At 35.8% G+C, this 26,206-nt stretch overlaps 1 protein-coding gene across 5 annotated transcripts; it reads left to right on the top strand.

The window, feature by feature from the left end:
- On the top strand, positions 1-24,802 carry how (protein held out wings). 5 transcript variants are annotated; one of them, XR_010550118.1, is made up of 8 exons: positions 1-795; positions 14,436-14,569; positions 14,719-14,835; positions 16,713-16,853; positions 17,033-17,135; positions 17,186-17,509; positions 18,493-18,979; positions 22,154-24,802. XR_010550118.1 is itself a non-coding variant. In XM_065313326.1 (7 exons), the coding sequence occupies exons 1-7, from the start codon at positions 651-653 to the stop codon at positions 18,588-18,590; spliced, it is 1,062 nt and encodes a 353-aa protein (XP_065169398.1). In that variant the 5' UTR covers positions 1-650; the 3' UTR covers positions 18,591-24,802. The 5 variants fall into 5 exon arrangements, 4 of the variants coding, with proteins under 4 accessions (XP_065169398.1, XP_065169400.1, XP_065169401.1 ...); XM_065313326.1 differs by having other exon boundaries at positions 18,493-24,802; XM_065313328.1 differs by lacking the exon at positions 18,493-18,979 and having other exon boundaries at positions 20,133-24,802.
- Positions 24,803-26,206: the final 1,404 nt, after the last annotated feature.

Here is a 26,206-nt window from a genome sequence, read left to right on the forward strand (position 1 = left end):
TTGCTTGCGTTGTGCTTAACATCGTCGGCCAGTCGCAGGCGCTCCTACACGTTTGCGCCTTTTCTCGGTGTGTCTCTCGCCTGACCACGTCGGGGGTCTGCCTACACGACTCTCAAGCATCGCGCGCAGCATCGTCTTTTCTTTGTCTCGCGCAGCAGCAAATCCAGCAGCCCACGGGAAAGAACGCACTGCGCCGCGCCGACTTAACCCACAGCGGTGTGCGCGCACGAGTGTTGGTGTCGCGTCCGAAACCGTCGTCGGCATACCGATCATACTCCGCGGCTCCCGCGCGCGCACAACTTTAGTCGGCTTCGAGAGACGCAAGCGAGCAAGCGGTCTGCGCACGATAGTCAAGTCGCTTGCAACAGAATTCTATAAAAAAAGAGACGCGCGCCGCGCCGCGAGACACCAGCATCCCTAGTGCCGGAGAAGCGGGTATTGCAGTAGTAGTAGACGAATTGCCTGATCGTCGTGTGCATCGCGCATCCATGTGAAACAAAACGGACGGCCAATTGCACGACGATCCGACGACTAATTCCAGTGGTGGATTATCGCCGTGGACGAGACGCTCTCTCGCACGACGGGGTTGCCCATCAGCAACCACACAGACCGTAATTTAGCGACGAGCCGAGAACGCGACAGATAAAAAGATGTGCGACCAGACGCAGCAGCCGCAGCCCAATCAGGCGACCACGCAGAGCATAGCGGACTATTTAGCGCAATTACTCAAGGATAGGAAGCAACTCGCCGCTTTTCCCAATGTCTTTCTTCACGTGGAGCGTCTACTCGATGAAGGTAAGCAAAAGAAATTCACATTACTTAAACGCAGATGACTTAAATCATCATCTCATATTCTATACGTTGTGTTCGTGTTGAGCGAGATCAGCGCAGCGCGTTTTTAACTTTTCGACTTGTTTACTCGGTCAAAACAACATGCGCGTTGGCCAGGCCCCGCTCCACACATTCACACACATTCGCAAAAATGCTTCGGTATGCAACATTCGGGCCTCCCAGCAAGGAATTTGTTTATTCTGGCGTTCGGAACGTAGTTTATCTTATAAAACAAAACAAATTGTGCACAAAACTGCCAACATTTACCCATTAACCTCTTAAAACAACCAAAAAATTATTCATATGAGTCAGTATAATACTAAACAAGCAACAAATGACTTAAATAATTTCAGCATGTCTCGTCGGTGTCTTGTAAACTTTTTGTTTCGTTTGCAACATTTTTTTAAAACTTACATTACATTGTTTTGCTTTGGTGCGGAATGTTAGCAATTACAACAGCAATTATGATCATTCGATAGCCTTCACCGAAGCGTCGACGTGACTTAAGTATTGGTGTATGTGCGTGTTAAATGTTTCATTAATATCATTTGCTTGGTTCATTCATAAAATTGATTACGAATTCTATTCTCGCGTGTCTGTGTCTGTGTGCTTGTCATTGAACTTTAAATTTTAAATTTCTTCCACAAATTGTTATACAAATGATTATATTATTATTAAAATGCCAAGTTGCTGCTTGCAAACTTGCAGTTTCGACCTTTCCGACACGATGAATACTGAATATAAATATAAATAATATTGCACCTTGTGGTGTAAGAATGTGTTGTGTTACGTGCAGGTGGAGTAGGAGCACTTGTGACTTCTTTTCATGCTTATCATTCTTCTTCTTTAGACCCCAATTTTTTGTTTACCTAAAGATTCACATCCAAAAGAGTGTAGAAGACATGACAAAGACAAACATTTGAATTGTATCAATAGTGTTTCTTTTTCTTTACTTTTCAAGACTTTTAAATCAAAGTTAGGTGATAGAAGAAGAATACTAATTGTGGCGATTGTTTCACTAGTGGGATTGGTTGTGATTTGTGATTGTGGCATTTTAGTTTTGTAACATCCTGTGTTTGTCCCATTGTGCAGCTCTCAGGAGTGTGAGAACGAAGGGTCTTTATTCGCCTTCACGGTCTGAATACCGGCTCGACACACTGCTCAACTTCACCGCACACCACACACAAAAACAACACTTAACACATCTCGAGAAAAAGATGTACATATTTACCCACACACCACACATCTACCGACATTGAATTAAAAGACTCGTCATTTCCAGCCTGTGCCCACAATAGTATATCATAGTTTTATTCAGTATCTTCTGATTTCTGCTTCCTACCGCAACACTTGAGGTTTCATCACTTGTTTTGTTTTTTTACTACGGCTGGCGAAGCTAAAAGTAAAACGCTATCTAAATGCTACCATGGCTCCTTTGGAGGTAAGCCTGTTCAACGGTCGTCTCAAGTACGAAGCGCATCGGCATTTGCGCCGTTTTGAAGCGCATCAGACTGAAACGAGATTTTACTTTCGTGATCACGATTGCGGATCAGCAGGATCATGATCAAGTGATCATTAAGATGCCGTTCCCACCCTTGTATGCCTTTAATTAGTGTAACTTTTACACGCTTTGTGAATTTTAAATTCACCTCAGATTCTCTGATTATGATTCGAAGCAGGTAGGCGCCATTAGTATTTCAGTAACAATATGTGTGGGTGTCATCATTCGATTTCTTCACGGAACCGGCAATAACAACAATCGTCAGCAGTCAGGAGCGTAGCCAACCTGACCTGACAAAACCTCCGCACGAGGCGGACAGATGTGTATGATTTTCAAACATTTTACGACTGTAACAAGAAAATTCCCGAATTTCTTCACAGCCTTTGATTGTTTACTATAATAGTGTATGTCTGGCGAAAATTTGGTTGGAATTCCCGTGTAATTCATGCGTAAAAAGTGTCTTTTGCTAGCAGTTGTCCACTCGATCGGTGGCGCGGTTGCGGTCATCGTTAGCGCGCACCACGCATATACATAGCGGTCGGACAAGTCGGAACTCGGAGTGCGGCGCTTTCGAGACGAGAGGCGCTTTCCAGGCTGGCTGGCTAGTAGTCGCTGGTCGAGCACAAGTAGACTGAAGGCATTTACGTCGGCGCGGTCGGTCTCGAAACTCGAATAGCGGCGACAAAATGTCCCGTTGCGTTGGTCGCAAGACGCTTTAGCAACCACTCAACCAGCTAGCAATTTACGTGTGTACAGATTTGCTACACCATTGATCCAAATTAAAATCGTGCAATCATTAGAATTCATTCATTGACTTTGACTCAGCTGTGTAAAAACACACAGAAACACAAACAAAGTAGAACGAAGTTTTGCGTTCTTTTTTCACAAATAAATTTTGTTTCGGTCCGACTTGTGACTTTAGTCTCTTCCACGCCGACGAGAGTTGTAGTAGCGTGTCTGCATTCCAACGCATGTTGATACACGTTTTGTGCACGACGCATGAGCAGCTCATACAATGTGTCCTCACTTTTCGAATTTTGCCTTAATTTTTGTGCGCACACATTAAAGTCTACTTACTTACCCACTTTGGATAAGTTAAATTTTAATAAACGTGCAGAAAATGCGGTGAATCACATCGTATCAGTCTGGTTAGTGGTAATTCCCGTAGAAAACCAACACAAGTGATTACAAACTTGGTTCTTTGTTGTATTTAAACAATTAGCATGCTATAAAGTTGACTTCACTAACAACAAAGCAATAGTTGTTCATTGTATGCATTTAGAATATAAAAATAAAGTGTTTTGAGGTTATTTTCTGTTGTAATGCAGTTTGGGTTGTCTAGTTAGGTAAAAATGCTTTGTTATTGTATTTTATGCTTAATATTGGGCTAAAATTCAATTTTGAGTGTTATTGGGTGTCATAAATTGTATTTAACAATTGATTCTACATTTTACCCATTTACCGTGACATAATACAATATTTTTATTAATAACAAGAAAGTTTAATTAAATTAATAAGCATCTTTTGTGATTAACGTTTATAATTAATTAATATAACTACAAATTTCAATCAAGCTTATAACATATTCATAACATAGTAAAAGTTATAGTTGCAAACAAATATGTAGTATAAAATAATTTATGGCTGACCCGGATCGTAATTTCTCGTAAGTGAGATGTGTTTTTGTTCAGAAAACACTTCAGAGATTGATATTTGAAATAAAATAATACCAAAGTAGAAAGTTGAGGTTAGATTGCACTTTGATTGGCTGGGAAGCATCTCAAACGATACCAATCACCATCGAAACTTGATAAACCATTCAGGTAGCTTATTGATAAGATATCATCATAAGTAAACATGAGTATATTTATGTTTCCCAAGTCTATAATCATAAAATCGTGATGTCAAATTCCCGCACTAGCAATTTTTCGATGACGATATTTGAATCACGATGGTAATGGCCGCTGGCCGAAACATTACGTCATTCCTCCCCACAATAGACAATCTGAACAAAGTTTGCAACACTTTACAATCAAAAATTGGCCATGCATCACTCGAATCTCATACTACCACTTAACTGTGATATTTTTTTAACATTTCTGATCTGACCATCGATATTATTTTACATAAGCGTTTTGCACATGCGCGTAACGTGAGAATTACCGTCGCGGCGGGATGCCCACACGAATTACCATAGAAAACGCTTTGAAAGTCAATTGCAAAGTCTACTTGCCCGCTGTGTGGCTGCGCGGTACGCAATAAGATATCGAAGAGCAAACAACAAACGCAATTAGACGATGGTAGAACAAGCAAGAATAGGAGGCTCAAGAGAATACTCGGTTAATATTAGAACCAAACAAATCAAACACACTCGAACGTGAACCATGAAAATAGAAGTATTGGAGAAGGACTTCAATAGATAGATGTGCGCCGTGTTTAGATCAGCTTGATGGTGGAATGTAATAAGAATAACGTGTGGCGCTGCGAGCCAAATAGCAAATTGCCAATAACCAACAGCAACTATGCTATTGTCCAAGATAGGAGAATAATTTGATTGCCATTGCTTAATATATTGAATGTTTTAATTATATTTAACAATAACCACATGTTTAATTTATTAGGTTTTAATTTTTTGGTGTTAATATGAATGAAATTGGCGGTTTGTCATAAGTTTTGAATCATCCATTGTGTGTATTATGCTTAAAATATATTCTTGACAAATAAACGTCGATAAACAAAACTTTGGTGAATCATTGCGGTAGAAAAATTAAATTTGGCATAAAAAATGTGGAAAATGTTTTTTTAGTTTAAAATTAGATTTGGCCAAATCTTTGAGAAATTTATTACATATTATATACTGGGTGATAAAAAAATTTCATTTTTTTAGTTATTAAAATATGTTTTTTACGTTTTTTGTTTGACTTTAAATCATTTAAGAACAATCTGTATGACGCTTAATTAGTTTGTGCACGTGCTGGCTGTATGTGTTTTTCGTGCCGAAAATAGCTCAACTCTCGACGCACAACGCACGTTTTCCTCGATGCGAAGCTGACTTAGAAAATTCAAATATAGTTTTAGCTTCACATTTCTAAAATCTACCTCCCTCAATCGTCATATTCACCATGTGAAAATGAAAATATAGAACTGATTTCTAAAAAAATGGGGCGTGTGTTTCACTGCAAACATCTATACACATTTTTTTACTCTTTTTGAAGTTGTGTAGACGTTTTGAATGTGAATGTGAATGTTTGTGGTGATGATGGTGAGTTGTGAGTCGTTAAGCAAGCTGCGCGTGCGCACAAGACGCCGTTCTAAGAATATGTTGTTTATCCAGCGTGCACGTCGCACGTCCGGTGGCGCGCACATTTTTCCATCTCTTTATGCCCGCGTGTGCTACATTTAAACGCGCGCGCACATGCGGCATTGGAGCTAACGTATGGTCGTCGTTTCCGAACGCTTTTCCGACGCGCACACGCACACTCATAAAGCACCGCGCCACTCCATCTCGGGAACTCGAGAAATCAAAGGATTCCAAAAACCAACATCGAAATTCGGAAATCAATCACAAAACAACCAACACCATTGGTTAGCCATAAAGTATGACCACGAAAAAGAAAAACTTTCAAGCACTAAAAATAAACAATTAAAGCAAAAGTATTTGCGTAATTAAGTTAAGAATTTAAATTTAAGTTGAGGTTTCAGTTCCATTAGAAAAAATTATATTGTTATACTAATTGCAGACACGCTTTATACCAGTTGACGGCGTCTAAAAAATAATTAAGTTACTAGGCAATGTATTGTTCAACACAAAGAATGTGTGGGCAAGTGAACTGAATTGACTTTCACATATTCAAAATTCGCATGCATAAACAATTATAACAATACAGAATAAAATTAGTTTTATCTTAAAGTTTAATTTTAATGTGATAATTAAAAATAATTTTTTTTTTCGACGATTTCCTATTGCAGCTTTTTGTATAACTTGTAAATTTGTGCAAAGTTTACATTCGCACATTTCTATTTGCAACACGTCCTGGCCCAGCCTGCCTGTAGCAATAAACAGTGCGTGTGCGCCAAACGAGAAGTTTAATGTTGGTCTATGTAACTGTAACGAATAAAAATTTTCGTTTAACGGCCGTGGCGAATTGCTCAAAATCTGCATCGGCTATAAAATCAAAATCGAGCACAAATATACAGTGCGTTTATGATATTAACACATCATTAAATCGTTTATCAGAATCTCTTAAGTGTGACTGGTTTCCACCTACGGTGTTGTTGATATTTTTTTTTGTACGTGTTATCTGCGTGTGTGTACGTGGGCCGCACCTTTTATTATTGTAATCATGAAATCACACCCGACGCGACTTCCATTTAATTCGCGCGTAGAAAATTATGTAAAAATCTTACACATACATACAAAGAGTATTATGGTATGGTAGACGGAATGGAATAGAACGGAATTATAGTAGAATCAGTCTGACACAGTGCGACAAGTTTGTGTTGTGTTTATTTAATCCATGCCGACGCAAATTGTTCGCGGACATATTTCATGTGTGGGTAAGAATGTTAGTAGTGTAAATTAAGTTCATATGTTGAAGTAATACCCTCATGACTCATAATTCATTAGTGATATTGGAAATATTTGTTTCTAATGGGTTTTATTTTGTATGAAGTTTAGTTTTATGATAAAATACATTTTTCTACTTCTATCTTTAAAGCGCCAGTTTTTCTACGGTTTTTAGGCACAAAAAGTACTTTAGTCAGAGGTTTTAGTCACGGGGTGAATCTTGCGCTTGCGCAATCTAAGCTAAACTGCATTATTAGTATTTCTTCTTTCCTTAACCTAATTTAAATAATAATAATTTAAAAACTTTTGCCATTTTTTAAATTATTAGGCTGTTATTTGATATGGAGACAAATCATAAAGGGCAAAAATCTGTCCCATCATAGATATAATATATTACTAGTTGATATTTGAGGTTAGTTTAAGGTAGTGCATAGAAATCCACAAAAACAATTTTTTTTAAATTTTAATTATTAACCTTTTTGAACATTTTACAAGCAAAACTCGCCTGAAAACAATTCAAACTAGTATTTTCTGCGCCTACCACCAAGTCTAATACAACAATAAACACTCTAAGACTGGCTCAGTCTAGAGTAATAAAATAAAACAATCCTAGACTCGAAGCTGACAAGGTTTGGCATGTAAGTCAAGCGCCACGAAATTGAATTAAATTCACTGAATTGAAACGGAACGTAATTTAATATAAATGACGCGGCGCCTAACTGAAACCGGCTTGAATTATCATGACTTAAATTTGCCTTTTTATCGTGTTACTTGTCAGCCTACTAGGGCTCACTAGAAGTATAAAACGAATAAATAAATAAATACCGAGATCACGAATGAAATGTAGAGACAAACACCCACTCAGTGCGCACAATGGCAAACACAATGTGTTGTGTTCTTTGAATAACAATATTAATTATTCAAATTTATTTCGTACCTGATCTATGCCCACCATGCGACGAAGGTTGACTTGACTTAAATTGTCAAATGTTGATTGTATTCTTAATTATTCGCGCTTGCATAACAATCATGATTAATTTGATGCATTCTGTTTCAGGTAGGTGTTCTTATCATTCTGTGATAATTTTAATTACTCGTTGGTCGGTAAGCAATTTAATTTATATCAATAGATTTTATTACTCTTGGTATGAAACAGGAAGTGCACCTATCTACCTGTCATTTAATTTATTCACACTCACACTGAATTCATTTCCGTGTCTATTCTTTACTTTTTGTTTCACTAATTAATTACGGCTGGAATTAAAATTAAAATCAACATCAAAGCGCAGTCAGGTTTAAATCAGCCTTAAACGTGCATTCTGAAATCCACCTGAAATTTGTGCAATTTACGCGCAATGGTGTGCATTTAGATGTGACTTGAGTGAAACCCTTTTTTTGTTTTGGTTTTTGGCGAGCACGAAATCGTTTGAAAGTGCATCTAATTCCGCGAAAATGTCGCGGTAAAGTAACGTATAAATCATCGAATAAAAGCGTAGCGGCGGCGGCGGCAGCGGTACACCAACAAGGATGATGCAAAATTAGTAAATCATAATGCGACGGATGCGGCGGCGGCAGGATGATGAAAACGCTACGGTGTAAAGACATTAATAACTTGCGCTCGCGGACACATAATAAATAGGTGAAATGGCTGGATGTCCACGTTAGAGGAAACACAGGCAACAGGAATAAGTGAAACGAGACGTCTTACAATGTAGAGGCGGTTTGAAAAGCATTAATTTTGTGCAGGTTTACTTTTCAACTCGCGGCGTGTATAGAAAGTTGCATACTTTTGAATTGCAGTGTTTCACTATTTATAACTTTATAATCATCGGAAATATTTTAATAATATTTGATTTTTTGAATTTATCTATGTTTCTAATTGCAAAATAACTATTTAAACATTAAAAAAATCATCGAATTCATCATTTAACAGCAATTTCAATATCAAAAGACTCTAGGCAACACAATCTACAAATATGTAAGTTTTGAGGTTATGTATTGTTTCACAGTAAACATTATACTATCCCCAAAGCCCAATCATAACGATTCTGATTTATTTTTATCTGTTTATCTCAATATTGACAATCCCGCCTGTGCTACCACCAACCAAACACGTTTTCTATTCAACCCATCAATAAACCGCTACCGCAGTATTTACATTCACCTGTAATACCTTCGCCATACGTTGATACGCCATCGAATAATCGACGAGTACACCCAAACCGCTTCGTAAGCGTTTATCGAACATCGAAACGCGCGTCCGTGCCGACGTCGACAAATAAGATAACGTCTCATAATGTATTACTGCCTGCCTGCCTGCTCACTGGCAAACGGGGGCTTTGATTCTTTGATGAGAACGTTTGAATATTATACACATACACGAATGAACGATCAACAACGCCCACTGATACATTCAATATGATGCTCAATCAAGTCCAGATTCCTCACGACTTACGAGTAAACATAGACAATTTTTGTTCTTTAATTACTGTTATTTAAATGGTGTGTTTGCACAGCCTTTTGATTGGTATTTAAATGCATGACTCATAGCCACAATAAAAGGTTTGGTTTGATGACATACGCGCATGTCAACTGGTTCAATGTCGATCTTAAATCTCGAGTTTTAATATTTTCATTATTAGATTAAAAGTCAGCTGAAGTGACTTAAGTCAAGTCGATGGGTTGGTTTAGCTACGACCTGACACACAGCACACCGCTTGATGATGAATCATGGTGTATATTTATGCATGTCAGTCATTCGGTCATTCTTTGTAGCACACGTATGTAGATGTTTGCGGTATTAGCATGTTCATTTTATTTGACCAACACTTGTGTATACAAATTGCATCACACGTTCAAAACAGATTCCAACGGCTTTATTATGTGCCATTATAAATCAATTATTTTATTATCCAGTAAAATAATGAATTATGCTGTGCTTAATTGGTGAAAGTGACTTAAGATTTGAATTGGTAATGTGATAGTGTCATAACAAGATTTAAAAAATGAAAAATTGTGAAATTAATTAAAAAATTATTTTTTATTTTAAAATCAGTGAAAATTACTTAAAAATATTCGATTTATTAAAGAAAAACATTTCTTGTTAATAATGTTTACAATAATACTCATTAATCACTTGCTATGTCAACCAATTGGTTACACTTTGTCTAGGCGTGGGTGTATAATGAATAGAATTCTTAAGTATGCGACATAATCACGTAAACAGAAGCAGCGATGACAAAAAACCGATGATGCATCAACAAATGCTAGAAATACTTATAAAAAACGTGATTTTATAAAGCTAATTAAAATTTCTTGGAATTTTATTTGAATTTTGAATAGGAAACATTCCGCCATCTTGTTTTATACGTCAAATACCATGTTGAGGTTATGTGTTACGTAAATTTAATAAAATTATTCATATTTATCAGTTGCATAGAAATGTCTAGTCCTTTAAGCATCTGAGTACATATTTAATCATTGCATTCATGACTAAAGTCGAAAACTTGAACAATAACGTGACGATAACAAATTTACGCGATAATTACACATTGGTAAACATACAGCGCGGCTACCATGATAAGTATGCATGTTTATTACATCTTATTAAACTCATCACTAAAAATAAACCTTTTATGAAACAATAAAAGCATAATACGAATGTTAAATAAACTAATTTTAATAAAATAAGAAAAGAAAAATAAATTTATCTCCCTAGGATACAATTTCAGAATATATCCAGTGTTTAACCAGTCATTAAACATGCTAATCACCAATAAATTAAGTTTTATTATGGATTCTTGATTATCTTATTGATTTCTGGAAATACAAGTCTCTTTTGCGTTCCGCGGCTTGTCCGAAAGAGTTTCTTCAACGATTTATCTCATCCTTCATTAGCTGCGACAGCCGAGCGAACAAACCAACGTAGGACATTCATTAACGCGTGCGCGCGAGCCGCGTGTATACTAATTGTTGCCGCGGACTCATCGCGCACGCGGATGATTAATGAATTAATCAACTAAACAGCACCGTCGGCCAAGAACGACGACGAAACTAAATGCCAAGCGCGGCCACATAGTGCTCACATATCGCGCTCTTACATAATGAACCGATCATTGATATAATGAGAAGCATAAACATTGTTTGGTCACGCTTCGCTAAGTATTTATCTGTAAAAAGTTAACAAAAATTTTCAAAATGAAAAATTTTAATTTTTGTATAAAAATAAAAGAAAATGGCAGTGCAAGGCAATAAAAATAGGTTTCACTTGAAAATAATGATGAGATAATCGTATTTTCAATGTATATGTGTGTGTTTGTAGAGAAGTGAAATTATAAGTCAGATATGAGTATGGAACGCATGTGCAAACGCATTGCGCTACTCGTTTTCGTTGTGTGTTGTCTGTTGTCACCGCGTAGTAACGACCTTCAACACAGAGTAAGCACGTCGTGAGAGGTTGAAACAAAAAGTGAGTGCGAATATGTCGTCATTGTGCCTGGCTATAAATCACCAAACTTAAAATATTCGTCAATTTATCACACATAAAACTAAAAATTAAACATATTTAAAATAGTGAATATTGCAAAAGATTTAAAACAGTATTTAATAACAAATTAATTAGGATTAGTGGAAGATAAATGTTTATGGTTTTAAATTTTTTTAAATTTTTTACTTCTGTCGGTTTTACTTTTTCGTCTAGATTTGAACTGTGAGCGCAGAGGAAGCATCGTTAACGTGTCGCCGGCATGCTCTCGTCAAACCTGTCAACGTGTCAGCACGTGACGATACTTATTGGTCGTTATTAAGCAAGGTGTTGAGCGTCGAAATAGTTCAAACGAGACACGCAGAGTAACCAACTAAACTCAACTACTTCATTCCTTTCCAAAACAGCTCAGCTTAAGAGAACTAAGCGTCTAAGAAGGAAGCTGAACATCCGACACCTACTTCACTTTTATTATTAAGAATTAATGTTTCTCACTGATTGCACAGAGTGAAATCAAACATACTGTGTTTGAAATAAGAACGTGGTAGAAACAAAAGTGACTTATTAATGCTTAAAATAGTCTCACATGCTTTTCTTTAGATTGCCAGTTACAGTTTACTGTTATGTTGCGTTGGGCGGGCGAGCATACTGAATCTCGAAAGTAAAGTTTAGGTTAACAATCGGATACAATCACAGATTCTATATTTAACGTTTAACGAGCGCGCCGAAACGGATTCGCCGCGTGTTTTTTCGACTATGCGAACATATTGCGCGTGTGCTGTGTTTCCGGCTTCAAATGTCGGCATAAAATGAAAACAGCTTGAATTTTTTAAATATTTTAGCAATCAGAAAGGAAGCTTTGTTTTATTCAACGAAAGGAACATAGAAAAGCTATTAAGTTGTTGGTTGTTGTGTTATCACCAAAGATTGCTACTAGAAAATGCTTGTTTCATGTTGTAGGTGAATGTTATCAAATGTTTGATTATAAATTAAAGAATAGAAACATGAATCATGTATTTTCCAGCGAATTTAGTTTTTTTTTTTGTTTGTTGAAATGTAAAAGCCACTTCCATCAAATTGCAATTGTGTAAATTTTATCTAACTTTGTTTATATCTTTGCCATTGTTATTCTTTTTATTAATTCAAGTAAATTTCTCATGATATTTGTGTCATTTCTGTCATCTATGCAATTGTTCGATGAAGTAACGCGTTGAAACTAAGAAAAATGAAATTATTCCCACGTTTTTATTCATTTTTTCATTGTAATCATCATTAGAATTGAGATAAAAGCAAAAGTATGTCTTGAATGTGTTTTGAATTTTGAAGCAATTCGAGTGAAATTTTATTTTATTAAATTTATAACACATGTTCACGGCTACACCCAAATTTTCTCGCTGGGTTTTTCTACGTACTTGATATTCATATGATATTTTCGGCGTTTTTATTGCCTTGTGTGGTGGTATCATCTCGTGTCATCCGACCCACACACATGGCACGATGATTGCTTTCTTTTCGTGTTCTCGTGTTGTTACCAAAACCATGCTATCCGTTGTTATCGAAGTCTTCTTCTCGTCTTCTTTGGGTACTTCTTACTCACGTTGCGCTCGCCTCGAACTTGAACACTGTTCGAACTCAATTTCGCCCATCTGCTCGTGTAAAATCGCGATTCCCCTGCTAATATCACTATTTTCCTAGTTAAATTTCACATCATCGTTTAGCTAATTCAATGAACCAAAGCATGGTGTCAATTGCGGCTCAAGATCAATGTCGAGCGAGGCATTTTGTTGATCTGAAGTAACAGGTGTGCGTGTCTGGGCCTGTGCGGACGTGGATTGTATATAAGTCGAGTAACTGTAACTGTATCGTGTCGCACAAACGAAATTTCGATTACAACTGACCACTACAATGAATACCATACAACGAGTCTTGGAGAGTTCATTCAAGTGCGACCCAAAGAAATTAATGAAAAGAAAACGCGCATACCACGCTAAGACCCAAATTGCTGATTTTATGAACCCAATAAAGGAAGTGAGTGCAAAATGCCCACAGGAAACAATTATACAAAAGGATACCTTTCTATTCGTACGCGTGCCATGCACTTTACACAGCTGCAATATTTAATCCTAAGCGTGTTCACTGGTGCCTCGAGTCATTGGTCTCTGATATTAACACGACCCAAGCTAAGTTATATCTTTCCCGAAGGCATGCCAATGCAACTAATATTTTGAGCTATTTGCAGTTAGTAGTTACTAGTGCCTTTTGTTCTCATACGATAAACATTCTAGGTTCGTAAACGGCGCGTCGATGCGTTTAGTACGGAATGCGCAATCGCCGCGATCGAAATGGCCACCGGCCGCGGGTTGACAGCGCAAAACGTTTGCAATTCGCATGCTAATTAGAACCGCGACGTGTCGGTCTGCTCCGGCCTGCTTCGAGGTAGCCATTATTCACTTTGATACCTAAATCAACATGCGGCTGGCGCGATTTCAATTGATGTCTATTATCTTAAATGTGCCATTGCACTGTACTACCTGCTCAAGAATGTGAAATCTTTGTATCGAATCTTTTGGTTGACGTGCAGTACCTTCATTTGGAAAACGCTTTCGCTAGGAAGCAATAATAGCTATGGTTCAATATGTATGAGTTTCACTCATTTTCACTTAGACACATAACCAGCGAAGGAAAAGCTGTCAAAGTAATCAATATTTATTAAACAAAGTCGGTAGTGTGTTACACCATGTATAACTTAAGAATGGCTGGACGGATTTTTGAAATTTTTGTTTTTTTAGGTTCAGTTCTGACTGGGAAAGCAGATTAACCATTAAAATTTTGAGAAAAAAACACGAAAAATATCAGTTTTAAAGGATTTTGTGATTTTTTGTTTTTATTTTATCTCAAAAACAAGCTCAATTAATTAATAATATATTTAATATATTAGACTTTTTAAAATATTTTTTGTTCCTCGTTGATGATGTATCATATTCTTGTATTTTTTAATGGTTGTAATCTAAAGCGGCGTTATCTAATTGCTCGTCTATTTCGGTTGCTTACAGAAATAGCAAAAGTGAGGGCGAGCCTGTTTCAAATCAATGGCGTCAAGAAGGAGCCCCTCGTGCTGCCAGACGCCGAGGGCATCGTCACCACACTCACCGAAAAGGTCTACGTACCAGTCAAAGAACATCCAGACGTAAGTAGTACTAAGATTTGTTAGTCTTTTGTTTGACATTATTTGGTTAGCACAGTCATGCGTGTCATAACCTACTTATTCAACTCTTTGGTATTGTTGCATTTATTAAATGCGTTTAATTAAATTCGTGATTTTTCTACTTGTTTCAGTTCAACTTTGTGGGTCGGATCCTGGGCCCGCGCGGCATGACGGCCAAACAGTTGGAGCAGGAAACCGGCTGTAAGATTATGGTCAGAGGGAAGGGCTCCATGAGGGACAAAAAGAAGGTGCGTCTAAAAGCAATTTAAATCATTACTGATACCCAGATGACATCAGTTTGTATTCAGTTGTGATGATTTTTCATTTCAATCCGAATTCATTTGAAAAGCAAATTCGATTACGAGATCAACGCATGATGGTTGAGCTTCTGATGTTTCTTTTGTATTTTTATCCAAGCGTAATTTGATACTAATGTTATGTTAGCTTCTGATTTTCTTGCATCTTCAATCGCGTGTGTATCTTGCGCTGCTGGTGTTTTTTTTTGAAGTTGTTGACTCTGCTTGTGATGGGCAAAGGCGGCAGAGCAAGTCTGGCGACATGGACTTCTGTTTCCACAATTAGTCTCGTCCCGTATTTGGTTTCTGTCAATGCAATCACGTACTTAACTTAAGTCGAGTGAAGTGCGTCTGTTTTCTCTATTTCTGGCATAATTTCTAATGATGGCGCATCATCCACACGTTTTATTGCGATTCCACGAACTTGATAAGTCATAAATCTTGAAGTGAATGCAATAAATCAGTAAATAATTAACCAAAAATAACTATTACAAAATTTCACATAGAATAATAATAAATTTGTAATGATTATAAACGTCGTCGTCGGTCTATCTGTTAGTAATTGCTGTGCCCAGTTTCATACTTTATGCTTTATAGTTAGCGCTGGGCACGAGTCATTTAACTCTAATTCTGGTCAATTATTACTAGGCCAAGTTTCAGACGACTGTACAATCATAGAATAGAATGCGTGTGTTGTCAATCGGCGCCATCTTGATGCACTCGTGTGCGTACGTGCATTATATGCAGTGGTACTTAATTGAAGCCTGTAACGTTTAATTAATTTCTTCTCTACTACTACTACTACTCCTTCTCTTATTGTGTGGTATTATATCATTTCTGATAATAATCCATGAAGAACAAGATGAAGAAAATTTCTTATTGGTTTATGCTGTTGGTGATGCTTGTTATTTTGAATTTTCAACATGGTGAGCCTTTTTCCTGTTGGCGGTTACGCTACACATCGTTTACAATTCATTAGTTTTCCAATTAGTGTCTCGAAAAAAGCAGCCACTGGTCTAAAAATGCTTGCACGCCCGCTCGACCGACGAAAACGTATCCAATAATTTACCTTTATTATTTATTTTAAAAATCCATGCTCGCGCACGCATTTGTTTCGCTCGTTTCGCCGCTTTTTCCTTCCGTGCGTTGCGCGCGCGCCATGATTCGGCTCGGTTTCGGCGATGTTAATGTACGAGCGCTTTGGCGCCGAGCCAAAATTAAACTCCTGCTCGTCTGCATCCCAACGAGAAAAATAAACGTCGCTGGCGTGCCAGAATCGAACATTCGGTGGAAGTGCGTGGGTGCATTATACAGAGTACTATCAACTTATCACAAACACTTTAAAAATTTCTCTTTAATAAAATTTATATTGTATTAATTAGATATTTTATTTTATTCTTAGAAATATAACTATTTTATGATAATACTTAGATTATATTAATATATGTGATTGAAACTCGTTAAGATTATTGGTAGTACTTTATATGTTTGACTGCGTTTGCCAAAGGAGATTACGAAAAACATTTTCCACCTGAAACTCGAACGGTTCATCTCAATGCTCACAATTTTCCACGCTTGAATCGTCACGACGCACCGTGACTTTCTTTTTCGACAACAACACATGTTATGCATTATCATTTTTAAATAGTCTGGACATTGAGCGGGCTGCCATTTTGAGTCCGGCGGTTAGACAAAATATAAATATATTTTTATGTTTTCGAGATGAACAGATTACCGTCGATGATAAGCGAATTTACGACAGGTTATATTTTTAACATGTGTTACAAAAGTCGCTATACAATTCTAACATTTAAATATTCTGTTTCTAGGAGGATCAAAATAGAGGTAAACCGAATTGGGAGCACCTGGCCGACGAGTTGCACGTCCTGCTCACCGTCGAGGACACCGAGAATCGCGCACAACTCAAATTGGCGAGGGCAGTGGAAGAAGTTAAAAAATTACTAGTACCTGTAAGTATTCAAAATGGCCGCTTCTGCTTGAATTAATGAACATTGTCAATAAAATGTTGCAGTCAATGTTTATTTAGTTGTTGAGTGTCGTGTTGTCAAGTAGCCAACACGACTGATATGAAAAAGAAATTAATTTATTTGTGGGAAACTACTTAATTAATTATTCTGATTATTTGCAGCAAGCGGATGGTGAAGATGAACTCAAGAAGCGTCAATTAATGGAGCTAGCCATCATCAACGGTACTTACCGCGACTCGAGCAGCAAGAGCAACTCAGCCACAGGTAATCATACTGAATAATAAACACGTTCAATGCAATTCGTTAATGTAAAGATTATGTTGTAGCTTGTGAAGATGAGTGGCGCAGGGCGGCGATATCGGCGGCGGCGGAAACGCAACGCCTGCTGTCACCGGCGATACCCGGCTTGACGACACCAATGCGAACGCCCGCCGTCGGCGCCCCTTTAATTCTGTCGCCGCGCATGAGCGTGCCGACGACAGCCGCCTCCATCCTCAATGGCAGTGCACCCCCCGGCTCACTGCTCAGCCCCGGCGATCCGCATAGTCTTATCTACACGCCCTATGCGGACTACACCAACTACGCGGCGTTGGCGGCGTCGCCGCTTCTCACCGAATACGCCACGGCCGATCATTCCGGTGGGTTATTTGCTCGTTGAACATTTTCTTTCTTTTTTACCACGTTTTTTCTTTAATTTTTGTTCGCTCCATTCTTGTTTTATTTTGCGGAACTAGAATTAGATATATGTCACAATATCAACACAAAAATCGAGGGAAACACAAATCGTCAAAGTGAAAATTTTCATTTTACATGGCAGACTAGGACATTTTTTAAATTCTAGTTTAATCTCTGGCAGTAGTTAAGTTTCTAATTAGAAATTTCACACGCTTTGATCAAATGAAAGAGCGAGAAACAAGTTTGTCTTGTGCGTTCGTTACCACAGCCGGTTACACAGTGCCATAAACGTATCAAAAGAGCAAGCAAACAAGAAAGATATGCCGAAAGGAAAACAAGCAGAAAAATTGCATGAATTTTTGAAATCTAATTTTAAAAAATCTGTGATAGTTTTTAAAAGTTTATAGTTACGCAAAGAACGACGCTACAACTGGAGGCGCGTTATCGACAGTCATTTATACAAATTACAGTAATGTTTATTTATTTACTTTTCTTACGTACTTTGAGATTGCTTTAATGGAGCTTTATTTTAATGAGAATATCGTAAATATTGTTCACGTGGCCTGCTAGAAAAGCTTTAAGAGTAATATTTGACGGTAAGATTCTTTAAGGATCACATCACAATCCGATTTTTTGCATTTTTTAAAACCTATATAAATAATTTTTAGGAGTAAGCTTAGGAAAATATTGTTTTGTTGGAAATTCACTGGTGAATCTTCACAACTTTGAAATTATTTCATAGTAGATAGGAATTTTGGTAGAGTATTATCATCGTTACCTCATTCAGCTTATAAGCAGCATATTATTGTATCGTTTTTAAAGTAATTGGTAGCTAAATAATGCCGCAAAATGTCGAAATTTTCGTGCAGGAGATGAAATGATCATTTTGACATGTTGAGGACTTTGACCAATTTGAAATGCTATATGTTGTTATGAATTTTTGTAGCGGCGGGAGCGGTAGCGGCGGCGGCAGCTGCGAAGCAGCGCCGGCATCTGGGGCAGGTCCGAGAGCATCCATACCAAAGAGCGGGCGCTCTGTCATAAACAAAATAACTCACACACTCGAATCTCAAATCGAATCGGTACACAATTGCTGATTGACGATTTGCGTTCAGCAATCATTCGCAGTCGCGAAGCAAAACACTCATGCAAAGACAAAACGAAAATTATATAATTGTAACATTAAACAAGTATACATTAGGATCCTCTCGAATACAGCGGAGGAATATAGTTCTTTATTTAAATATTTTATGATTTCAACATGATCAAGCAATGCGTAAGCGAAATTCTCAATTAATTCATCATTCAAACGTGTAATGACTTATGACAAGATGTCGCCCACTCTTTCCGCCATTAAACTCTCGCTCGCCCTTTCCGGAAAATTCGCACACAAAGTCAATGAAATTCCGTTGCCAAAAATCTAAACGCATAAGGTTAGTTATACAAACCGTATGTTTGTTTTTAATTTTCTTCTCTTTATTATTATTATGATTTTATTCTGTCTGTTGTTATTTTGAGTTTTTGAGAGAAAGAGATTAGTTGTTAGTTTGTGAATGTGCTGCATTTCTAATCTGGTTGTTTTCAATGACGAATTGATTTGGTATTTGACGAACAAAAACATAAGAAGCATATACGAAACATTTGAGAAACACTTTTAGTGTGTATGTACATAGATACAACGGGCGGATGTACTTTCATACTTACATGAAGCAAGTAGAACAAAATATTATTAAAATGGCGACTGTGGTGGACAATCACAGGTCGCAGTCTTTTCAAAGGGCCATTAAAATTAAACTTAATATTATTATTATTATTACTATTATAATGTATCTTGGATTTTACATTACTTGAGACAGTATTTCTTTATAAATTTATATTGATTGAAAATTGTTTCGAGTGTTTGATCAGGCGTAACAGAACAAAATGAGAACATACACGGGTTGTGACAGTTTTAACAAATATTACAAAGTATTTATATAAAAAATAAGCGGGATACAAACAAACCGAGACAAATAGATAGTGTTTGTAGTTGTTATTGAACGGCTCTCTTTTATTTTTATTTTATTATTATTATTATTGCAATATGTTAGATGTTTTTTCTTGTTTCTAGTTCTATTTTCTATTATGTAAGATAAGCGTTATCGAGCTAAAATTTAATCGTTCTTAAACTATAAGACTTTAAACATTTTAAAATTTATATACGATTATTACGTACACAATACACAATATTGCGATATGCCTTATCGGAAAAGGAAAGAAGGACTTTCCATACAATTAATAATTCATCTAAATGCCATTTTAATATTTATAGCAACGTAGATATTGCGCGGTTACCATACAACAGGTTTTATTTATATTTAATATCATAGACTGATGCTAAATATTGTATACTTCATTCCATTATATCGAGAGTTGTGACATTCTTAACAATAACGCCCGCAGAGAAGTATACGGTATAGGCGCAACCATACCTGCATAGTACAATGGCGTACGTGTTGGGTGGGTTGCGGACGATTAACACTAGCTAGGTGTCCGTTTCGCATTTAAAAAAATGATAAAATTTTCGTTTTCTTCTGCCCTATACAGAATATCCGTCTGACTACATGTACGAAACCGCAAATCGTAAACGAGTCTGGCCGAACGTGTACTCATTTTATACCCGAAATAGATAATGCCGGCCCGGCGATTATCTATTATGGAGGCTCCGATGCGCAAAAGAATGTAACAACCCAATGTTTTGACAATTTGACATTTTACTTGGATTGGTACTTAATCTTTACACTAATTAGTTGAGATCGATATAGAAAACAAAGCATCACGTGGCAACTAGTCTTCTAAAATTTACATTTATATATATTTATATAAAATATATATACATACATACGTATTATTTCCTTAGGATTGATTTTTACTTATTGATTTATTTTACTCTACTCTGCAAGACGATTTTACTTATTTAAACTTTTGTTGAGCGTTTTGTTTAAATTTTTCAAATTTTATTATTTTGTGATATATCCACGATATGTTAGGTGTGTTCTCGTAATGAATGAACATCTGCTTTGATTCTACGAAACACAATTGACACATTTTTTGTACATAATGTTTTATGTTGTTAGAGATTTTTGTTAAACTAGGCAAAGTCCTTCTTTCTCGTGAAAGTGGCATTTTTAGCAACAAAAATCAAACGCATTGCTCCGCCATATTCAACACATCACAACAAAATATTTAAGGCGTGGGAGGGCAATGTGTGTTGAGTTATATTCATTTATACACTTAGTGGTTTAGTTCTTATTATAAAAATATCTATATCTATTTTTTGTATTTATGTTGTATAAAAAAATGGCGCGCACATTTCTAAAGTGTGACAGCTATCGCCATGTTTTCTCTGAGCGATGAAACGTAAACAAACGAATATAATATATTTGTACAAAAAAAGTTACCGAGTTACTTTAACACACGACAACGCCAAACAGTTAACAAATTGATATTCAATGATTACCTCCCCGCAAATCGACGATCTTCTTTTCTCTTGATTCATCTCTTGCACATTTATTCTCATACGTTCACATTTAACACGATTTTCAACTTTTAACGTTTAACAAGGTACCACGTAAAATAATCATTAGTTTTACTAATTGGACAAAGAGTGAACGAGGATGAGGAGATGGACGACGACTTACATTGATATCATATATATTAGTAATAATAATAATAATATTAATCGATTTGAACCGAACGTAGTGGATAACCAACAACTATCACTATCTGGCCAGAATAATACGTATATAATAATAATCACCATTTTATTTTCTATAATACATTGTCGCAACCACTAAAACTTGAACTAAACCACCACAGAATATAATATAAAACTTCTTAATTCTTAGATTTTACTAGACTTTAATGATTTAATGACTTATTGACTTGATTTTTGACTTAATTTTAATCAATCGCTGACAGTCTGCCCAAAGGGACAGAGAGTATTCAGAATTGACGTAATTCTCCAGCGATAATTCATTAATAATATTAATAGTTTGCATTTTGGCGAACATATGGAACGATAAGACGTGCCGCTGTTCTATGTACTATAATTACTACTATAATATTGCAAAACGCTACTTAATTTTTTACTATGTTTCGAAATAACTTCAAATAATTTCCGACACCGTTCGTATCACAACCAAGCCAAAAACACCGTTTAATAATATTTTTGCTTACTTTGTTTTTGTTTGTTGATTAATTCAATTCTTATTATTGCGATCAACCTCTTTCTCACATTTGGGTAGCGTGTGTGTGTGTGTGTTTGTAGGCTTTATTTATATGACGACAATCATCGAAAGTATAAACAATGGGAAATTACCTTAACCTAAATTAATCACTTTTAAAATGGCACTTTTTTAAATTGTTTATTGTTTTTGCTTTTGTTGTTGTCGTTATCAAATTTGTATGTGAATAATGTATTTAATTAGGTCGACATGTTGATATGAGACGATTTACTAACATATTTTCTTCTCTTTTTTAACACTTCACCATCGGCGATGAACGTATCGAACGTATGTGTGACCTAATCAAACCAAAACAAACAAACAAAAAACTATCCGCACTAGAATTCCTGTTACGGCTGTCACCATGCATCAAAGTGCAATAACCGCCAGATCATCATCGCCGCAGCCGCCTCTTCGAGTGCCGGCGACGACAAATAACGCTGTATGGGGATGCGGGCTGAGTATGCTAACACCCAAAAATCAAAACTCTCACAGCCTCTACTAGTACTACTGCAAGTTCGAATTAACCATAACACCACTTAGTACTACTAATAAACAAACACATCATCATGACGAAATGACTGTATCATCCTTCTGGGGGCGGAGAGTGAGGAAAATGGCGCATAGAATTTGCGACGTAAACTATCGAAAAACGAAAAATCAACGAAACGAGTCGATGTTATGGAATAGAAGAGAGCTGGATTCGCCACAACAAACTGGTCAGTACACGTTTTATTGATTGTTTTTTTCTGTTTCTTTTATTATGCGAAAAACAATCATCTTTAATTACAATTAAATCTGTTAACTTCTGTTACGCATTGTTAAGCTAATGTAATGAACATCTAACGGACAAATCACGATACAATATTGAAGTACAAAAATTGAGGATTTTTTTGAAACAACAAGTGCCAAGTTACAATTTATACAAAAAGATTCAGTGCCTTAAAACAAACTAAAAAAAATATATTTAATCAATATATTGTGTATAGAGGGAAAACTAATATTTGCTAAGATTTGATATTGAATGTAAAAAGAAAGTCTCTGTAAATCTTGTGGACTCATCTTTCGAATACTTATTACTTATAAATTATGTGTGTTTACTGTGTGTATGTGTTGTTCAGCTTTAATTGAGAGACATTAGGCACATAACGAAGTAAAATTAACGAAAATAATACTCAGTAACTATGGATCTAAAGAAGAATAATTTTATTGCTATATATTATTACCTATATATTAAATGTTTATTAATACCTAAATAGGATGTAATAATGATTCTAATGTTTGTTAGTTTATTATTATTATTTTGCGATTGCGATATTTGGATTTAACGTCGGAGTGCAATTATTATTCTATCTTAAACAGATATTTTCTAATTTGTGAAGAGTTTATTTGACAATAGTTGTATTGTTTTCATAGTTTTTCTTTCTCTTTTGGTTTATTTTACTTTTTCTTTCGATTTTTTCGAAATGTGAGTGGAGTGTGTCCGTGTGCAATCAATCGTTGAAGCCGGAAGTAAAACCAAGCGCCATTTTTATTTTAGCGTCTTGATAAATGTCCAGTTAAACTTTAAACTTTAATTAACCTTAACCTGTACTTGACGCTTGTGTTTTGCTTCTGTTCTTTATGCGATATCTCTTAATTTTTAGTTATTATTACACTGTTCGAATGTGAACAGTGACCGAGCCCCCTCTTGATTATTTCTTACCGTCTAAGGTTCTAGAATGTACTTATGATGATGCGATTAACGGTTTTATTTTTATTTGAAGGAGGTGCAGATTTTTTTTCGACTTTACTTGAATATGATCAATATGTATCTGAGCAATAATCAAAACAAACGATGGATGAATGAATTGTTAAGTTGAGTGTTTGTTTTTGGCGTGTTTGATCCGTGCGAAAAGTCTGCAATATAACGAGAGCAATGGCAATGTTAATGTTGTTTGTATTACTTTACTTATTATTATATTATTACTACATACTTATAACTTGAATTATTAAAATGAAATAACAGAGATATATTTATTAAAACACGCATACGATCGCAATGAGAATCATTGGTAGCTATTTGTAATTTAATCGCAATTCTTGATAATTAATAACAAACATAAAAAACGCTGTGGTTGAAAAGAAGCAACAAAACTAAGCAAAGCGTAAGCGAAATGTAACAAAATTCTAATGATATCGTCACGACGATAGATTCTAAATGTGTCATATTAATTATTAATTACATATTATTGATGATGTTTTATATAATATATAATAATTATTAAAAAAAAGAGAGTAGATATTTTATTTGCTAGATTTATGAACTTTACTAAGAACACTAGTGTGTATGCAATAATAATTACAGCAAAATAATGAGAATATTGCAAAACATTCTCGCAGTTTTGTACATTTTTCACCTTAATATTACTTATTTAACATTAAGCTGCTATGACACACACCGACAATAATGCTGGTTAATGTTGTTAACAATCACGCACACTGAATAATTGAGCGGCAATGTTTTTGTAATGGCAATTAATCATTTAACATGTACGTGAGTGCGCCTGTAGTATCTTCATTTGTTGATTAACAGATTGATGCGTCTCATTAACATTATAACCATAATCGCACAATTCGATTAACAACACACTCATGCACTCAGTACTCTCAGAACGGCTTTCATAAAATGATGCACAAAGCAAATTGTAATATTTATTAATTTGGTTATATTGTATTATATCCATAACTAAGTAATCTGTAATTAACAATCACTAATCGTATCAATATCGAATATCTTTCGTTAATCTCGAGTTAATATGGATCTGCACGTGAATTACTAGTTATGTTAATGCGATTAATAATTGGACAGCAATTTGAGTTTCTTTAATACTACCAAATAATGATTTGTTTGAATTTATTGTTTATAATAATGGGGGTCTTTATTCTTACTTTATGATTAATTTTATCTTTCGATATATTTGTTAAGAAATAAAATATGTTTAAATGTGATTTTTTCTTTTATAGTTTTACTACCTATATCATATCCTGCGTTGTTTATTTGAATCGATTTATTTAAAAATACAACTCGAATTAGTTCGGCTCAATGTATGAGAGATTGTGCCTAGTGTTTGTATGTGGTAGTAGTAGTTGTTACACTATGCGCTTATCAGTTTATAGGTAAACAAGTTTCTACAAGTTCAACATGCGTGCCGCGTAGCTCAGTTAGTTTCGTGCCGCCGGACAGTGCGGGTGCATCTCTTGTGGCTCGCCACGTTTCTACACAGTTTAAACGGATAATATTTACTCAAAATAGACTGCAGTTAGTGATAATCGAGTTTGGTCTTATGCTAGTGTTTATTTCTGTTTATAAAATGGAATATTTTTGTTCTTTATTTGTGAATGTTGTGTTTATCTGCCATGCCGTATCTTGGATTACCTGACATTGCTGGTAAGTACCTACATAGTTTAATTGTTTGTTGATTGCGTTTATACAGTGTAACTTTTCATGCATACGACGGCGGCGCTCTTATATCACGGGATCGAATTGGAGGATTTGCACGTTTTCTTCTGATTTTGATAGCGCGAGAGTGGATATTAAAGATAATATTGTCATTCTTATCATTATTATAAGAATAAAAGAAATTTTAATTTAAAAACTGGGTACCGACGGAACACAAATTCATTTCAACATGCCACGAACTGTTGTAAATAATGTTTTGTTTCTCATTTATTTCAGTATCTATCAACATGTCTTCGATTTACGGTTTTGCATATCTGATAAGTAAAATAATTTTATTATTAATAGAAAGAGTTTGCCGTGTACCTAGATTTCAGTTTAGTTCTACGTTTTAATGATTTTCTGCCATGTTACCAAATGACTTTCTGAGTTCTTTCTTAAGGAAAATGAATGGAAATTTGAAGTTTTATTCGGACATGAATCAAAAAGACATATGCCTCAACTTCTAATTTTTTAAATTTTATATATTATTTCAATATTTGATGTAAAATCGGGTAATCTTTGATCTTAATAATTATGAACTACGTAAATTGAATTTTAATGCATCATTAATTTTAATAAGTAATTTAAATTGTGGGACTACTACTTGGACTCGTATCATTTATAGATGGCATTAGCATGAACTTAAAATCGTAAAATAGATTTCGACACGAGAATTGTGTTTGTTTACACTTTTTTATTGCTGTGCGAATAGCAACGCCCGAAATTGCGGTGTGTTCTCGTTGCCATCCTTTCTTGTCTCGCTACGCTTGTGTTCTAGTAGTTGAAATCGTGCAGGTTACGTGCCATTCTTGCGCCGGTTTTACACGTTCGCGAAGTAGGTATTCTTATCACGCCACGCTGTTTGCTTGGCATTGGCATTTTAATACTTTGTCTTATAGAGAATTACTCGAAGA

The sequence above is a fragment of the Atheta coriaria genome, unplaced genomic scaffold, assembly GCF_025399875.1.
Source record: "Atheta coriaria isolate IRGN ID8LTWV9N9 unplaced genomic scaffold, Caltech_Dcor_3.1 hic_scaffold_10_pilon, whole genome shotgun sequence".
Lineage (NCBI taxonomy): Eukaryota > Metazoa > Arthropoda > Insecta > Coleoptera > Staphylinidae > Dalotia > Dalotia coriaria.